The sequence below is a fragment of the Myotis davidii genome, unplaced genomic scaffold, assembly GCF_000327345.1.
Source record: "Myotis davidii unplaced genomic scaffold, ASM32734v1 scaffold96, whole genome shotgun sequence".
Taxonomy (NCBI): Eukaryota; Metazoa; Chordata; class Mammalia; order Chiroptera; family Vespertilionidae; genus Myotis; species Myotis davidii.
In genome coordinates, this window is record NW_006289416.1 from 2,590,966 (window position 1) to 2,609,663 (window position 18,698).

General features: G+C 41.0%; 1 protein-coding gene across 3 annotated transcripts in view; it reads left to right on the plus strand.

Annotated features, from left to right (window-relative positions):
* Positions 1-18,698, plus strand: part of DLGAP1 (discs large homolog associated protein 1) — a 521,097-nt gene that overhangs the window by 473,118 nt on the left and 29,281 nt on the right. For all 3 annotated transcript variants that reach the window (XM_015562696.1, XM_006761853.2, XM_006761854.2), the window contains 2 exons: positions 7,233-7,606; positions 9,616-9,707. In XM_015562696.1, the coding sequence (XP_015418182.1) occupies positions 7,233-7,606; positions 9,616-9,707 (466 nt within the window). The remainder of the gene's footprint in view (positions 1-7,232; positions 7,607-9,615; positions 9,708-18,698) is intronic.

Genomic DNA, 18,698 nt, shown 5'->3' on the forward strand with positions numbered 1-18,698 from the left:
TTTTTATGACACTTTCTGATCCCTCCCTCTCTGGATTTTGGTACAGTGCAGGCACTGTGAGCAACAGTTAAAACAACTTGAGTGCCTCTTTAAAAAAAGTGACTGAAACAAACCTTCCCAGTCTCCCTTCGGAGAACAATGTTGTGTTTGATTAGCCTCAGAGCACTGCTCCCTGAAAGATCTGTTCTCCCCACAAGAAACGGCTGCTATCAGCTGAACAGATCTCTGAGCCAGACATGCCCGGGCTTGGGGCATTTGTCTGGCATTAGGAAGTGTCTGGAATACTAGTAACTACCAACTGGCAAGTCTTATGACTACAAGAGTTATTACACCACCCCTCCCTCTCTGTCCACATTCCCTGTCCTCCCCCTGCGCGCTCACACAAGCGTGCTTTTTTTCTGCTTCCATGGAGAAAAGGTTAGCTAGTCTTTGTGGTTTCCGTGGAGGATGGCTTGAGTGGAAATCGTTCTCATAGCTACGTCCCTTGAGCCAAAACTAACCAAGAGAGAAGGCGAGGAGAAGCCCTGCCCCTGTCCCAGAAGCCCAGCCCCCCACGCCTCAGCCCTCTACCTTCTCACCGTGACGCCAGCAGGGCCGCGACCACTGACCACCACGCTTTGGGTGGCCTGTACATGTTATGCTGTAAATATTTTGAAACACAGGAGTGATTTTTTTCCATGTGTATTTGTGTGTGTGTGTGCGTGTGGAATTTCTCCCCTTTTCGCAGTGTTTTTAAAGTTGTAGCTGGTACACCCTGTTGACCACTCCAAATTCATTCACTCTCCAAACCTTTGACAGGTTCCTGCAGGGCACAAAGGATTGTGCCAGGAGCAGTTTCCTGGCAGTTTTTGATGGAAGGCATCAGGCTTCACTGGACCAGGTGTTGAAATGGATAGTTTCATAGGGGGATGAATACAGGTGGTTTGGGTGAAGGAAAAGAGATGCGATTTGGAGCCCTGAGTATGCTAATTGTATCACTTAGTAGCTGCATAACTTAACCTGCTGTGAGCCTCAGTCTTACCATCAAACAATGGGGGCAGTGAGCTCGTCCTCTGTCATTAGACCAGGTCTATTGGATTTTTAGCGCAGTGTGTGTTAGAGTGCTGAGGTTGATCTAATGGCCCACCAAGGGGTATGGAGGAATTCTCCGTCTCATCGTCTTTGTTTACACCTGGATTTGTGCTTTTATCCTGTGAAGGACTCAGGCCAGGCCACTGATTGGCATCAGGTGGGGAAGTCCGGCCTGTGTAATAAACCACCATGGAGGCCACGCCCTCCACAATTCACTGTAAGGCCAGCACTTCGGGCCTGTTGACGGGAAGCAGCAGCAGTGAACTTCTGTTAGCCGTTCTGTCCTCAGACCGGATAGTGAACAGCCAACAACTAACACGATAACAATGACAATGAGGGGATTTGTGGTCTCTACTCTGCTGTGGTACCTGTGCTTTGAGAGGCCTGGAAAAAGGGAAATTACTTTGTTTTTGCAAAGGCAATTTTATCAGGTATGTTATCCTAGATGCAAAAAGATAATATACAGGCTTAGTTAAAGGGAAGATTGACCTTTGTCAGGGAACATTCTAGCCTAGGACATGACTAAAATGCTTTTAGTTAGAAAGTTTTAATTTCAGACCATCTTATGCGGTTTCTTTAGGCTTCTGAGATTGTGAGGCCATCACACAGGCCTTTCCTGAGTTTGTCAGGTTGAGTATGTGGCCCCTTTTCATACACATTATAAATAAGCAGCTTGCCTGACATTAAAACCACAAGTCCATCCTGTAATTGTGCAGGAAACTCTTTATGTCCCAAGTTTAGATCCTTCCACATTTTTCTTGGCTTTTTTATGTCATTTTGCTTTCTAAAGTTCCCTGTAGTTTCAAGTTACTTCTCTAATATGTCCTTAATCTCACGTGCACTACCTCTGCCCTACCCACTGGATGTGAAATGTTTCCTATGCTTCTCTAACTATCCAGATGCTTCTCAAACTATCTCCAGTGATAGGCCAGTTGGTTTGATGTCCAATCTGTTGCAGAACAATACTTTGGTAAAATGCAATGAAAATGAATTACTAGGAAAAGGAAATTTTGAAAGAGGTACACAAAAACAAGAGCAGTTTTCATTAGAATCAACTGACAAACTACTCTGTAGAACTGTTAGAAAAGTTTCTAAAAGCTTACTTTCAATTTTCATGATGTATCTCACCATGCACTCATCAAATAGTTTGTGAATCGATACCTATTGGTGGACCACATTTTAAATAGAACCACTATGCACTGAGATATGCTGGAAATGCCTAACAATAGGCTCTCCAGGGGACAACTACTGATTTATAGTATCTGCCAATTTCCATGGTGTAAACACGCAGACCAAGTTCAGTTTCAAGCTATTAATGAAATGTCACTGAACACAGATTTGGGAAGAGATGTGCACAATCAACTCTTATGGGCTTGTTCTTAGCTTCGAAAGACTTTCTAAAATTTAGTAACCAAGAACTGCTAAATAATTCTTCAACATAGCTTTATAGTATCTGTTAGCTTACCAGGGGTGGGCAAACTTTTTGACTCGAGGGCCACAATGGGTTCTTAAACTGGACCGGAGGGCCGGAACAAAAGCATGGATGCAGTGTTTGTGAACTAATATGAATTCAAAGTAAACGTCATTACATAAAAGGGTACGGTCTTTTTTTTTTTAGTTTTATTCATTTCAAATGGGCCGTAGTTTGCCCACGGCTGGCTTAGACAGTGAGAACCCATTAATAAGAAAATGCAGAAAGTGGGTTTGATCCTACATCTGCTTTATGGCCACCTGATTTATGTGTGCTCTTTTTAAAAATATATATGTTTTTATTGATTTCAGAGAGGAAGGGAGAGGGACAGAGACATTAATGATAGAGAATCATTGACCGGCTGCCTCCTGCATGCCCCCCACTGGGGATAGAGCCTGCAACCGGGGCATGTGCCCTTGACAGGAATCAAACCAGGGACTCTTCAGTCCGCAGGCCAACGCTCTATCCACTGAGCCAAATGAGCTAGGGCTCTTTTTTTTTTTTTTACAATACAAAAGAAATCTATTTACCAGATTGTAGATACAAAATAATTAGCCATTTACATGCAATAAACATTAATATTTCAAGAAAGACAATTTAAATATAATATTACGTGCAATAAACATTAATATTTTAAATATAATAATATTACCAGAACTGTACTAACATAGTATAATATGACAAAAGTTGTAGGAAATATTGAAAATCTGTAAATATCAGGATTACTTTTATTATTTTCTAAAATATTTTTGTTCATCAGTTTATGTTGTTCATTATATTCCACAAATGAGTGAGACCATGTGATATTTATCTTTCTCCGACTGGCTTATTTCGCTTAGCATAATGCTGTCCAGTTCCATCCATGCTATTGCAAACGGTAAGAGTTCCTTCTTTTTTATAGCAGCGAAGTATTCCATTGTGCAGATGTATCACAGTTTTTTAATACCCTCCTCTACCATACTCTTCCTGGCTCTCAGATCTCAATGGATTCTAAGTCATTCGTGTTATTGAATCATGAGAGTAGAATGAAAAAAAACCAAAAACTTAGGAGAGAAGAAGGGTTTAGGGCTTAGTCTGAAAAGCTAGGAAAGAGTAATGCTGGGGAAAATTGGGGGATTTAGTCGTATGAGTTTCTAGAGCAACCTTGAATGCAAAAAATTTGGGGCACAAGAAAGAAGGGAGTTGTGAGAATTGTGAGCTGTGTGTCGGATCTTCTTTCTTCTACTTCAAACGGCAGTCTTGGAGATTTGAACTCCTAATACCTATTTGATGACTGACAGGTGGTGCCTGACTGTAATTCCTGGGGTAGCATTGTGACAAGCTCCACACCACAGTAAAACCTCATCACAAAACCCCTGGGATAAAAACAGAGCCGATGAGTCCTGTCCTCTATTCAGCTCCCTTATTCTAAGTGGGACAGCCTTAAGTTCTTACTTCCTTCAGGCACTGGGGCGCGGCCAGCCTGTTAGGGAAGACATGGCCCCAGAACTCTCCCTGTCCAATCTAGCCATGGTGGACTTGTGGCATTGCTGCTGCTCTCTGGAAGTCCCCATTGATCAATGTACTGTGGGGCTAAAAAATATATGAATACTTTTTTCTCCCACTCTTTGGGCTAACAATCAAATTAACAGAGATAGAATAACAGTCGAAAATCAAAGTTTTAATACATGCGGATGGAGAATGCACATAGGCATGAAGACCATGAGGCAACATTGGGTATATAAGACATTTCTGAACCAAGGAGAAAGGGGAGGGGGCAACAGGGGACTAGATGTCAGACGTGAGAATGGGTGATTTACAGGTAGTTGAGGAGGAGGCGAACTTATAGAGCAGGCAAATTCTTGCTGGGCAACTCAGAAACAATGGGTATCCAGCTGAGAGGCATGGAGTCTTCCTGCTAGGGTGAAGATTCTTACAGTGATTAAGCCAAAGCCCCCTTCCCAAAGCAGTTTCTCAGTCTGCATCTCTTGGGCAGGAAAGGGGTGCGGGGGAGGGCTGGAGGGGAGAGCAAAGGTTCTTTCTGAGATTTTTGTTTCTTAATAAACAGCTTAAGATCAATATCCCTAAAAACAGTTTTCCAGTGTCAAAATGTTGGTTCCCTTCAGCAGCCAGAGTTATCCCTATGGATATCGAAGAGGAGCTGACAACAGCCCTCAGATGCCACCCAGTTGCAATGGGCCCTAGCGAGTGGCTCCAAGCCCAGTTATTACCCTGGAAATAAGGTGCCCCTCCACCTCCATATCACACTCAGCACATCGGGGCAGACTTTTTACTGTACATCACGGCAAAGGAAACGATGCTGTATTTGTCTGCTTTGTCGGTTTTGACCGACTACATTATAAGAGAAAATTGGGGCAGTTAACCACAAGCAGTAAATCATTCAAAAGATCAGACATTTGATGTTGGAATGTGGATTGAGTTTCTTTGGAATATGAGTGGACCAAATGTCCTGGGAATCCATTTTTAAGAAAATAATGAGTTCACATTGTAAAGATTTGTTTTAGGAAAAGTAATAAAGTTGATCTAATCTCATTTGGTTCAAATAGACAGATTCTATCCTAGTTATGGTCACTCCTCTTCTCACCCACTCTAGTCTCAGCATTACCCTAAGCAGGGTTATCCTGTTCAGACCTTCCTAGGAGCACAAGGTGGTTCCCCGGTAGTGACAGTGCATGGAACTACAGTGGGTGAGGTGGAATACTGACAATGCTCATGCCTGCGTTACTTGGCCAGAAGCTTCACTGTGGCCCAGGGGAGAACCTGAGACCAGACTGGTTCTGCTCCTGGCTCTGCACCTTGCAGGCTCTGTGAGCCTCCACTGGACACATTGCCTCTCAGGACTGCTGCTTGTTGAGCTCTGTTCCCATGCAAAGCTGTATGTTTTATGCAATAATCTTAAATGGAAGACAAAAGTCTTTAGAAAGCTGATAAAGAAATTGTTCACTGGCAAGGAGTTCCCATTTGGACACTTAATAATTCATTTTGATCTGCATTTTCCTATTTCGTGCTACACAAATGGAAAGCTGAAAGCCAGTGTGTAAAACTTCTTCAAGACCCTCAGCGTTACAATTAGATTAGTGGTTCTCCACCTTCTGGCCCTTTAAATACAGTTCCTCATGTTGTGACCCAACCATAAAATTATTTTTGTTGCTACTTCATAATTGTAATGTTGCTACTGTTATGAATCGTAATGTAAATATCTGATATGCAGGATGGTCTTAGGCGACCCCTGTGAAAGGGTCGTTCGACTACCGAAGGGGTCACGACCCACAGGTTGAGAACCGCTGAATTAGATGGTTGGAGAGAGGGCCGGAGCCTGTTTCAGCCGGAGCCTCGGGAGGACCTCAGCTAACTCACCTGGTCCACAGACACCTCACTGCGCAGGTGCAGGCCCCGAGGTGATCAAGTCGCCCTGAAGGACAGCACATCAGGGAGTGGGCTCAAACAGACACACAGAGACTGATTTAGAAACTAGTGTGTACATTTATTTTACAATTAAAGGAGACTTTGGTGCAGTGTATTGCCTCTCAAGAGGTAGTTCTGCTCAGAAACAACCACAAAAAAAATCAGAACAAACGTTCATGTAGTTCTATCCAGAAAGAGAGAAAGAGACAGGAGAGAGAGAGAGAGAGAGAGAGAGAGAGAGAGAGAGAGAGAGAGAGAGAGACAGGAGAAAGAAGAAAAAAGGAGGAGGAGGAGAAAGAAGAAGAAAAAGAAAAAGAAAGACTGATGGCCCTAGCCAGCTTGTCTCAGTGGATAGAGCGTCAGCCTGCGGACCGATGGGTCCCAGGTTCGATTCCAGCCAAGGGCACATGCCTGGGTTACGGGCTCGATCCCCGGTGGTGGGTGTGCAGGAGGCAGCCTATCAATGATTCTCTCTCATCATTGATGTTTCTATCTCTCTCTCCTTCTCCCTTCCTCAGCAAAGGGGCCTGGGGGAGTTTTCAGGGCAGAGCTAGCCATGTCCAAACCCACAGTGTGCTGAACTGATTGGGAAGAAGAAAATTTGTCAAATTTTAAAATCACAAAAATAGACCTGAGAGAGAGAGAAAGAAAGAAAGAAAGAAAGAAAGAAAGAAAGAAAGAAAGAAAGAAAGAAAGAAATACTGATGTTGATAAAAGCAAATTGCAGGAACCTATGATAATATGCTGTATATCCCCCACCCCCTACCCAGGCACCTCATACTGTTTTTAGGATTTTACATGCTTACAATCTCTATGCTTTCCTTCTTTTCCCAATGTTTATTATCAACCATCAGAATCTTCTTTAACGAGTTACTTGGTTTAATATTTCTTATATTTAATATTTTCCTGAGAAGGTGGAGACTACCCTGGCCTTATCTATGTGCATATATTATCTCTCAGGGTGCACTGTTGCCTGAGAAGATTTCTACAGATGGCTAATCATGTCTACTTTATGTTGACTCATATTAATTTCCGTTTCAGAAACTTCCATCTCAGAGGTTGGTGTTTTTCGGTCTTTTGTCCCCTCAGTTTTGTAGGGGTGTCACCTCATGAAAGGCCCTAAGGGCCCAACCAGGAATCTCACTTAGTCTGTCAATGGACTTGTGTTCTTGTTAAGTGTCTTAGTGTGTTTCATGTGCCCTAATTTCCAATGGATGTCAGTTACAATATCAGAAATTAAAACCCATGCAGAAATCACAGTGTCTTTGTTTTCACTGTCTTCCAGTGTCATCTTGCATTACAACATATAAGAAGACACCACCTCCAGTCCCACCCAGAACTACCACGAAACCTTTCATTTCTATCACAGCCCAGAGTAGCACAGAGTCTGCCCAGGATGCCTACATGGACGGACAGGGCCAGCGAGGAGATATTATCAGCCAGTCTGGACTGAGCAACTCCACGGAGAGCCTGGACAGTATGAAGGCTCTGACAGCCGCCATCGAAGCTGCCAATGCCCAGATCCATGGCCCTGCAAGTCAACACATGGGCAACAACCCTGCCACCATCACCACCACGACCACCATAGCCACCATCACTACAGAGGACAGGAAGAAGGATCACTTTAAGAAAAATCGATGCCTGTCAATTGGGATACAGGTAACAGCCTCCCTTTCCCGCCTTTGAATTAGGAACCCAAAACTAAGAAATGTAACTTATATTTTCCCAGATTTGTGGTCTTACCATTTTGGATGACATAGCTGTGTCTAGGACAGTGATGGCGAACTTTTTGAGCTCAGCATGTCAGCATTTTGAAAAACCCTAACTTAACTCTGGTGCCGTGTCACATATAGACATTTTTTGATATTTGCAACCATAGTAAAACAAAGATTTATATTTTTGATATTTATTTTATATATTTAAATGCCATTTAACAAAGAAAAATCAACCAAAAAAATGAGTTCATAGGTTCGCCATCACTGCTAGGACCAGATTTTCAAATTATTGGCTCTGGACTCCCTAAATTGTTAAAAGTGATGAAACAAAATTATGAAGGCATTGCATCTATAGATATTAGCAGCTATTGTTTTTGTTCTTTAAATTGAATGTGTGACTCAAACTGTAGGGTAACTAAACAGACATGAACACAGTCAAACACAAAGGGCCCTCAATTCCTAATGCACATTTTGATTCTCAGCAAAGGAGTGGACATTCAAGAATAACCTGGGTTATCGGGTTGTGTTACAGTACGTTCAACACCCTTGAGTAACCAGATGAGAACAAAAATGTGAGTCCCTCCTCATAGATATGGGAGGGAGGGAGAGCAAGACCAAAGAGCCTGGTGGTGTGGAAAGCAGTTACTCACATCACAGCATCAAGAGGCAAGAGTGCACAGCAGTTCCAGCGTAATCATTGGCCGTTTAATCAAGCATCTCATAAAAATGGTAGAAAACTCATCAGGGCTGTCAGTTCAGCTCACTATTTTCTGCTCCTCAAAGATAACATCAAACTAATTCTTGTTTTTCCCATCTGTTCAGCTTGGCTTACCCTTTTATCAATGGAGAAGAGTCATTCTTTTCCCCCGGTTTTGTTGTGCAGGTGCCCTTTGAATAATAACTTCCTGACGTGGTGTCCAATAAATCTATCCACACTGAGCCAACATAGGGCACAGCTAAAAGCCAGGTGCGGGGTACATTTTTCACAACAATGATGTATTTTCACAGTCCATTCTGCAGAGTCCACTTTTAAAGGGTAATTAAACTTTCTCTAATAGTGATGAGTCAAATGCTTTTTATAACCCGCAGGTTACCATAACACAAGTTGTCAAGTTTCCTAAAAGAACTCCTAGCCCTGGTGCTTGGAATTAAATGGCACAGCAGAAGGCATGGGCCCAAAGCCACCCTCCATCACCATGCCCTCCACATCTTCCTAGATTAATTACCCTCCCAACACCGAAGGATTTGGAGTAGGGAAGAGCAGAGTCGGTCCTGTGTGTCATCCTAGGCAAATTACTTCGTCTTCCTGAGCCTGTTTCCTGCTCTATCCCTCATAGGATTATTTTGAGAATTAAGTTTCCTAATCGAGGAACCTATGGGGGTATAGAGTTTCAGTATAAGATGATGCAAAAATTAGAGAGATGCATGGTGGTGATGTCAGCACAACAATGTGAATGTACTTAATACCCCTGGAACTGTACATTTTAAAATGGAAACTTTTAAGGGGGGAGTGAAGATATTCTATAGTTTATCTTAATGAGGTAAAGACCTAAATCTCCCAAAATCAATAATTCTAACTACAATCAATTAATTTTCTCCTTTCTTTTGTATTTTGTTATCTGCAAATTCAAAACTTCCAAGAACATAGTCCTATGTAGTGTTCCCTTCTAACATAGTGCTCACAGGTGGGTACATACAAATCTATGGAGGAATCACAAACATTTATTAGGCAAATTTTAAGTGACTAAAATTGCATTTTATGAAGATCAGCAGAGTCAAAGTGCATGCTATAATAATGTAGTAATGGCTCTCATTAAATCCAAAAATATTGAAGAAAATGGTTACAAATCACAAAACATTCTAGTAGAGTACAGAGGTTTCTAGTGAGATGTGACATTTGTTTTTCAAGTGAGATAAATAAAATGGAGCACTTCTACGTGTTTATGTCTTTAGGTGGATGATGCTGAAGAACCTGACAAAACAGGGGAAAATAAAGCACCCACTAAGTTCCAGTCCGTAGGAGTGCAAGTAGAAGAAGAGAAGTGGTGAGTCCACATGCATTTGTCCTCTTTCATCTTGAGGTTGGCAAGTATGGTACAAGTGTTTTCCCCCAGGATAACCAACAAGATTCAATGATATTGTCTGTTAACTTTTGATAGCATTTACAGGGTAAGCCTGAAACAATATTAGCTGATTCCCTCCTCTACTTTAATAGTGGAGACCACTCCATTGAAGGTTTAGCTAGAATAGTAGAGTAAGCACATTGCATTTACATACATATAAGCACTGTGTATATTACTGTTGTGTGTGAAACTATTCCTCTTCAATAAGCCTTTCTATTTGGCACTGTAAACTTTTTAAGAGACGAGGACTTATCTTATTCCTTGTTTTCTCTTAGCACTTAGTAGTGTTTGGTGTTTGATATGCACTCAATGAATGATAAATAATGAATAAATGGGGAAAAGAAAAAAGAAAATTCCCCATTATTATCCGGGTAGGGATGTGGAGCAACATTAACTCTCATTCATTGCTGGTGGGAATGCAAAATGGTACAACCATTTTCAAAGACAGTTTTAGTCTTACAAAACTAAAAATACTCTGATCATATGATCCAGCAATCACACTCCTTGGTACTTACCCAAAGGAATTGAAAACTTATGTCCATGCAAAAACTTGCCCACAGATGTTTACAGCAGCTTTAGGCATCATTGTCAAAACTTAGAAGCAACCCAAAATGTCCATCAGTAGGTGAATGGATAAATAAACTGTGGTATATACAGACGATGGAATATTATTCAGCATTAAAAAGAAATCAGTTATCAAGCCACGAAAAGACATGGAAGAAAATTAAATGCACATTACCAAGTGAAAGAAGCCAATCTGCAAAGGCTACATGTTATTATATGATTTCGACCATATGACATTCTGGAAAAGACAAAACTATGGAGACAGTAAAAAAGTGGTTCTCAAAGATTGGGGAATGAGGGATAAATGGGCAGAGCACAGAGGATTTTTAGGGCAGTAAAACTATTCTGTTATACTACAGTGGTAGGATCATTTATGATACTTAAATATATGTCCTTGTACAGCTGTCAAAATCCATAGAATGCACTACACCATGACTGAACGCTAATGTAAACTATGAATTTTGGATAATAATGATGTGTCCATGTAAGTTCACCATTGTGTACCTACACATTCTGTAGGTTCACCATCTGGTGGGGGATGTTGGTAGTGGGGAGAAGAGGGCAAAGGTATATGGGAAATTGCTCAAGTTTGCTGTGAATCTAAAATTGCTCTAAAAAATAAATTTTATTAATTTAACAAAGCAGGAGGGTAGACAATGTTAACCTCACAGTTTTGTCCTGGGGGTGTGATGTTTCATATATGTAAAACTTTAGAAAATTACCTGACATAAAAGAAGCTCTGTATAAGTATTTCCAATTCTATTATGTACCCAGATAGAATCTCTCTAAAGACTGAAATTTTAATAAAGCAATTATACCATCTTTTCTTTAAAGTAAGAGAATAACCTTTAAATTTTTCTTTTAAACATTTCCCCTGCAGTCAACTGTTCTTTTACCAAATTAATGCCCTGACACTTGCCCTGCAATCAGAATGTAAAATATTGCATTATTTGGCCTAGTAGCAACCCAAAAACTTCAAATGAGCCACTTTTATCATGTTATTGAAAAGTTGAACATTTAATGAATTGTTGAAGTTTGTAAGGATGTGTCAATTCCTTGGTAAACTGAGTAATTTATTTAAAATTCATTCTCCAAAGGACTAGTAAACCCAATGTTGGTGTTTAACTTTCTAAAACGCACCCGTCCTCAGAGGTCACTCTATAGTTAACCTCTGTAAAGTAAATAAGCATTTAAATTTATGTTAATGATGTTTTCAACCTCTCCAAAGGAAATCCATTGTCAAACAGTCAGGGATGACCTATATCTTCTGTCTCTAATTATAAAAATTCTTTTTATAATTTTGCTGGTAGTAATTCATTTAGATGGGATCTTAAAAAGCTAATTTGGGCAGATGAAATTACCTAATGACAGACAAGAGATTTTCTTAAATTATCTAGTGATAAAGCTGAGACTGTTGTTTTCACAATGAATGGCCAATACAAACCCATCTCTTCCTTTCCCAAATAAACAGACTGATACACAACAGTAACCTAACAAGAAGTGAGAGAAAGAAAGAAAACAGAGCCAGAGAAAGAAAGAGATAGTACAGAAAGAGGAAGAGGAAGACTTTGTAAGAGGCCAAGAGATTCATTATCACCTTTTGAATTTGCCACAATTTAGGAACCAAAACTAACATAGCAAAGTCCACCTGGCTGGTTTGTCTGTTAAAGGGTAGACTTGTAAATACAGGGTGCTCTTCAGTGTTCCAAATCAAAACAGAAGTCAGTAACTCATTAGTAGAAAGTAAAATGCACTAAGTAACCTATCTGCTTCAAAAAAAAAGGGGGGGGGCGGGGAATCAAAATGAGTATTACAAATGCTGATATATTTGCAGGCAGCCATGACATCTTCAGAATGCTATTGATTGCAAATATGCCACATTCATTCTCCAGGGCCGCCTCATGGTGGGGCCCTGCACAGAGGAATGCTAAAGGTCACTAGTTTGAATGCCATGGCAGCACCAAGCCAGGGACAATGCATGCATGTGGTTTGGGAACAAGATAGCTTATTTGAAGGCCGTGAAGAAACTCCTCATCTCCATCAAACACTAGCTATCTTCCTTCAATTTCATTTCTCGGGTTGGCTGGAGGCACTGTTTGACAGGATCCACACGGCATATGTTTGCTGACATGCAGGACTGGTGCTGAACAAAGGGGGCAAGTCGTGCCACCTCCTCCCCGGGATTACTCACCTCCACCACGGTTCTCTGTCCCACGGCCTCCTAGCATTCTGTATCCATTCTGTCCTGTCTTTTGACGATTCCCCGGGAATTTGCATGAGGTCTTCCTTTCTTCCAAGCTGATAATTCGCAAATATAGTAAACCAACCCTTCCTATTTACTAAGGTGAGAAGCAAAGAGTCTCCCAGGGATCTCCCTTTCCTTCTGAGTAACAGCTGTGCTGCAACAGTGGTTCAAACTAAACTTCTTGCACTAGCCCGTTAGTGGCTATAACAGTGAACACAAAGAGAAAAAATATTGTTTTCATTATAAAATTGGTATGAAACAGCAAATTTACTTAGAAGAAAACATACAATAGCATAATAACAGTTTATAACTCTCTGATGGGCTTTGGAGCATTTTAAAAAACTGATTATATATCTTATTATTAAGTATTATCTATATTTCTATAATTGGATAATCTAACGATAAGGAAAGTAAGTTCATATTTATGTATTATAAAAATTTATAAATTACAGAAATAAAATAAAATCCCCCATAATCTTATCCATTAACCATGAATTAATATAGGGGTATAGTTTTACCCATACTTTTTCCAGGAAAATTTTATTTTATTTTATTTTATTTGAATTCTGCTTTGTGTTTATTAAAAAAAAAAAAAAAAAACACAACAAAGCAAAAGCATCAAACTTCCCTGGGTTACTTGTTTCTGACCATATTTATTTTTTGTTTTGTTTTGGCACAAATTGCCACGGATGAAGAGAACAGGAGAGGGAAACACACAGACACACACAGAGACCATTTTGAAAGCTGGAAGGCAGATAGACTAGTGATAACCGACTTAGCTGATCAGAGAAACTGAATCTAAAGCCAGTGATGCAGAAATCCAAGCTGTACCTTGATTTAAATTTCAGAGCCCACAGAAGGCACGGGAATATGTTGGGCAGTCAAAGTAGAATGAAGGTGGAGCTACAAACCCCTTGAACCTGCAGAGCCCGTGCCAGTCCTTCCTCTCTGTGGCAGAGGCCCAGAGGTTTTTCATCTTCAGAGGCTAAAACAAAAGGGTCTCTGGTCTGGAGGACAGCAGCACAGTTAAGGGCAGGATTACTGCACTGAAAATAGGAGGATAAGTGCAAATTTACAAACAATTTGAACCCAAGACCCAAAGATTCTGACATCAAGGATTTGGCAAGCTAAAATCCCAGCCAGATCATCCTGCAGTGAGGATTCAAGTGGATGATCCCCTCCCCCAACCCCAGACTTCTGACTGGTTTTTAGTCCTGGTCATAATAAAGTAGTCATAAAAGCAAGTTCTGAATAGTGACTTAAAGTCTTATATTTATCCACCAAGTTATGATTTCCAGTGTTCTTCATTCCTTTGTGTAGGTCCAAAGTTCCACCTAGCATCATTTTCCTTCTGCTTGAAGAATTTTTTTTAAACCATTCTTATAGTATATATCTACCCGTGATGCATTCTTCCAGCTTTTGGGTATTGAAAAAGTCATTATTTTGTCATCATTTATTTTTATTTTTTTAAATATATTTTTATTGCTTTCAGAGAGGAAAGGAGAAGGAAAGAGAAATAGAAACATCGATGATGAGAGAGAATCATTGATCGGCTGCCTCTCCCCACCCCACTCTGGGGATCGAGCCTGCAACCTGGGCATGTCCCTTGACCAGAAATTGAACCGTGTTCATAGGTAGATGCTCAGCCACTGAGCCATGCCAACCGGGCTCGTGTTTCTTCAATTTTAGCTTAGTATTATGCATATATATGGAGACTCTTAATTGAGGTGTAGGCACAATCTACTGAGTCTTGCTTTTCTGCTTATTGCCATATTCCCCATGTTGCCATATTGCTGTCATAATCTCTAGTTCAGAAACAAAAGTGTGAAGTGAGTTTTATAGGTTTGGCCTTCAGCCCCTGTTTCAACTCAGCTTTCATAAGGTTAGATATCTGTGATATATTTTGTAACAACTAATAAATCAGTCATTCTTAATTTTCACAACTAAGAGTGTTAAGGGATGGTAGAAGTTTTGAACTTATATGCTTTTTGTTATTTATTAACATTGTCAAATTAACAAACTGACATCTGATGTTAGAGATTATATAGATGGAAGCTACTGGTCTCATGGCAATTTTCTAGAAAGGAAACTCCAGAATGTTATTTTTCTGATGTATGTATATTTAATATTTCCACCTGTGTCTTTGTAAAGGACTTCTTAACTACCTGGGATCTTTAGCGATCATCCATGTGAGACGCAGTGCTACATCAAGGACGATTTGCCTTCAGCATCCAGGGAATTAGAATAGAAAACTTTAACTAGAATAAGTGGGTAGTAAATCACTTTGTGGCTTCTTTTCTTCCTTCAACCACTCCCCCACCCCACCATGCCTTCGTGAAATATGTGAAGTTAGGTAACAGTGAATGTCATCAGTAGGATTTGTGCGTTTGGAGCTATGTGTATGCGAGGGAAAGGCAAAATCCTTTCATTGGTGTTGATGGGATGGGAATAGGAGCAGATGGGTATTGTGGTGATTTGCAAAAAAGCCTCTGGTCTTTCTTATCTCCAGCTGGTGGAGCCATCTCCTTCTCTCCTAGTTTACCTTTTGTTTATTGCAAGATAATATGTAGGCTCCAGGGGACACTCAATGCTGGGGGTGGGGAGACTATTGCTGGCATCAAAATATGCCTGAGAATGACCCTGCCACTTCAGCAGGCCTGTGAATGCACAAGTTAAGGTGTAGGTGTTGGAGGGAAGTACTGGCAATCTATTATGAAAGCTGCTCTCTATTTCTAAACGCACATGCCTCAGGGAATAAGATGAAAATGCTTTTATCACCAAAGTCTCTTCTATTTCTATAAAATTCTGAGTTTCTGAAATCTTTCTTGCTTCATATATTCAAATTCATGGCCTCACAACTGAGGGGAACAATGTGAAGAGGTAGCATTGCTTTCTCTTTTAGCAAGCATCAACTACTATGAATGATCTCTTTTGATTGCAAATGACTTAAATATGTAAACTTTGGGCTTCTAGTGATTTGTGTCTTTTCAACTAGGCAGGATGTTAAAACAAAAAGCCAAAATTGAGACAGAACCTTCTGACAGCCAATTCAGGAACCACAGACTTGGAAAGACCTTTGGCAGTCAAAAATATCCGCCTTTGCCAACTCAGAAGCTTTGGATCAATCCCCACTCCTCACAGTTTACTTGGAGTGCTGCATAGCCTAATACCCATATTGATCTTAGACAGGATTTGGCAAACAGCCTCTTTTCTTTGCCAAGTTAACAATATCATGATCTAGCCAAATAGTTCCTTACAGTACACCTGAGTTTTAAAGGTGCGTCATTCATGCGTTTCAAATTTCAAAAGCCTGAAACTTGGCATAATTCCTGATATGCCTCATACACGTTCTTTTTTTTCTTCTTTCTCTCCTTCCTTCCTTCTTTTTTCTTTTTCTCTTTCCTCCTTTCTTTTGTCTTTGTCTTTTCCACCTCTCTCTCTCTCTCTCTTTCTCTTACACATTTTTCAAGATAATTTAGTTTACAAAAAGCATCTATTTCACAAGCCCGTGGCCTCCATTTGACCCAACAACAAGACCACAATAACAAAAAAAAATTGTAAGTGAGACCTCTTGGGCTTTTAGCTGCCTGAGGGCAGGAGCCAGGGAGTGACCTAATGCTCCGATTGCCGAAGAAAACAGTTCCTCCTGGGGCAGCCAGTTCAAGGATGTTCTGTTGAGACTCCTCACCAAGGTTTTACAGTGACAGCCCATCACTGCGCTAGCACCTGCCCAGCTGGTCCTGAAAGGAGGCTGGCAGCATGCTGGGTCTCTGAAGCTATCACATGATCGATAACAAGCCCACTGTGGTTATTTCCCATTTCCTCTCTTTCTTTTATTTGACAAATATAATACAATTATTTGAAGTAGAGAGAGTCTTTATGTTGAAAACCTATTCTATTTTCCTTTGCTTAAAGAGATTTTCATGGCCCTGGCCAAGTAGCTCAGTGGGTTAGAGTGTTGTCCTGATATGCCAAGGTTGCAGGTTCAATGCCTGCTCGGAGCACATACAAGAATCAACCAATGAATAAGTGGAACAACAAATTGATCTCTCTCTCTCTCTCTCTCTCTCTCTCTCTCTCTCTCTCTCATAAATAAATAAATAAGTATATAAGGGGGAGCTCTTCAAGCAAAAGAGTGACCGACATGGAGGGTTTTAAATAACCAATGGATTTTTGTGTTGAGGTAGTTTTAAAATGTGTCGATAAGGCAGTGCTAACCTCATACAAATGGGGAGCTGGAGAGCTCCTCCCCACTGAATTTGGAAACAAGGGCTGCATTAGGCCTAGGTTCTTCATGCACTGTTCCAACTGGGAAGCTGATGTGACAGAGAGCATGAACCTTGCCCCAGTTACATGCTCAGTGGTTAGAGCATCACCCTGGGCATGAAGGGTCGCATGTTCAATTCCTGGTCAAGGGCATGTACCTGGGTTGCAGGTTTGGTCCCTGGCCCTGGTAGGGTCACGTGCGGGAGGCAGCCAATTGACCTCTCTCTCTCTCTCTTCCCCTTCCCTTCTACTCTCTCTAAAAAAAAATGGAAAAAATATCCTCAGGTGAGGATTAACCACAACAAAAAAAGCATGAACCTCTTTTTTAGAAAGTTGTAATTTTTTAAATATATTTTGATTGATTTCAGAGAGGAAAGGAGAGGGAGAGAGAGATTGAAACATCAATGATGAGAGAGAATCATTGACCAGCTGCCTCCTGCACGCCCCCTAATAGGGATCAAGCCTGCAACCAGGACATGTGCCCTTGACTGGAATTGAACCCCAGGCCCTTCAGTCCTCAGGCTAACGTTCTATCCACTGAGCCAAACCGGCCAGGGCTAAAATGTTGTAATTTTTATCTCAATCTCCTCACTCCACATCTTTCTTTTAACCTATCTTTTATTTTATGTAAGGAGATATCTGGGGTTTTACATCAGTTAAAGGGAACCATTTCATAAACTCCCAAGATGGCTGCACATTTGAAGAGTAGCATTTTGAGATCCCACGTATATTTGGCCTTGACCAAAGGCTTGGTGACAAATGTCTGAAGTCCCCTATAAAGAAAGAGCAGCAGGGGACTCGTGTTTCTCCTTTTGAAACTAGATGTAGCCCTGAGAAGCAACCCCTCTGTGAATGAGAGAGATAAAGATCACCAGAAGCCAGAGGATTGTGCAACAGGACGACTGAGTCTGTCTCCTTAAGATGGCTTAGGTCTCGCATAATGGAATCCTTGCAGGTCCCAAGCACGTATATTCTAAAGATAACAACTGTGCTTAGTTTCTGTTCATGATTTACTTTGCTCAGACAGCCCCATCGGACAGAGGAGATGAGGATGGGCCTGCAGCTCGCCATCTGCGTGTTGATTTGTAGCCTGCTGTGCAGAAAAGTCGAGGGAGGGGGGCAGAAAATCCTCTAATTGAAATATAAACTGGTTTCATAGAAGGAGCACAAAGCAACAGCAGAGGTGAATACTAACAAGTGACTTTTCTCTTGCTGTTCAGAACAGACAGGGTATTGTGTCCCATACTGGTTGAGCCAGTCTGTAGTTTCATGGTGTTTTGCTCCTTAGACCAGAAGATTGGCCGGTCTGTTTCAGAAGCTGTAATTATTACACACTGTGCCTTCAGGGCATGAAGGACTCAAGAAGCTTCCACACTGGAGATGTGGGTTCAAAACTAACAAGACACTGGCGTCAGCTTTTGGATTTTTAGCAGCAACCAGCAACTAATCTGTTCTTTTCAAAACTACAGAAATTAACCCAGTGACTGCTTCTCTGTTTTTATCAAAATTTTAAAACAGCAACAACTTGATGGCACCCTTCCCTGAGAAGGAACTTTGCCCATGAGAGACTGAAAACGTTCTGTAGAGCAGAACATTCTTTGAAAGCTCTGGGTGGAAGAAAGCACTTGCTTGAGGAACTTAATTGATAGACAGCGCAGCCGGGACAGGGCTGCCTGAGTTCAAAGGCACCGCTTTTAATCCCAAACCATTTTCATTTCACTTAACTGTTATTTCTTTCTGGGTGACTAAACTGCAAACTCCTACTAATCTGCTGCCAAGTGATTTTTCTTAAGGAGGTGGACACTTTACCAGATTCATAGCCAGGAGCCTCTGTCAGG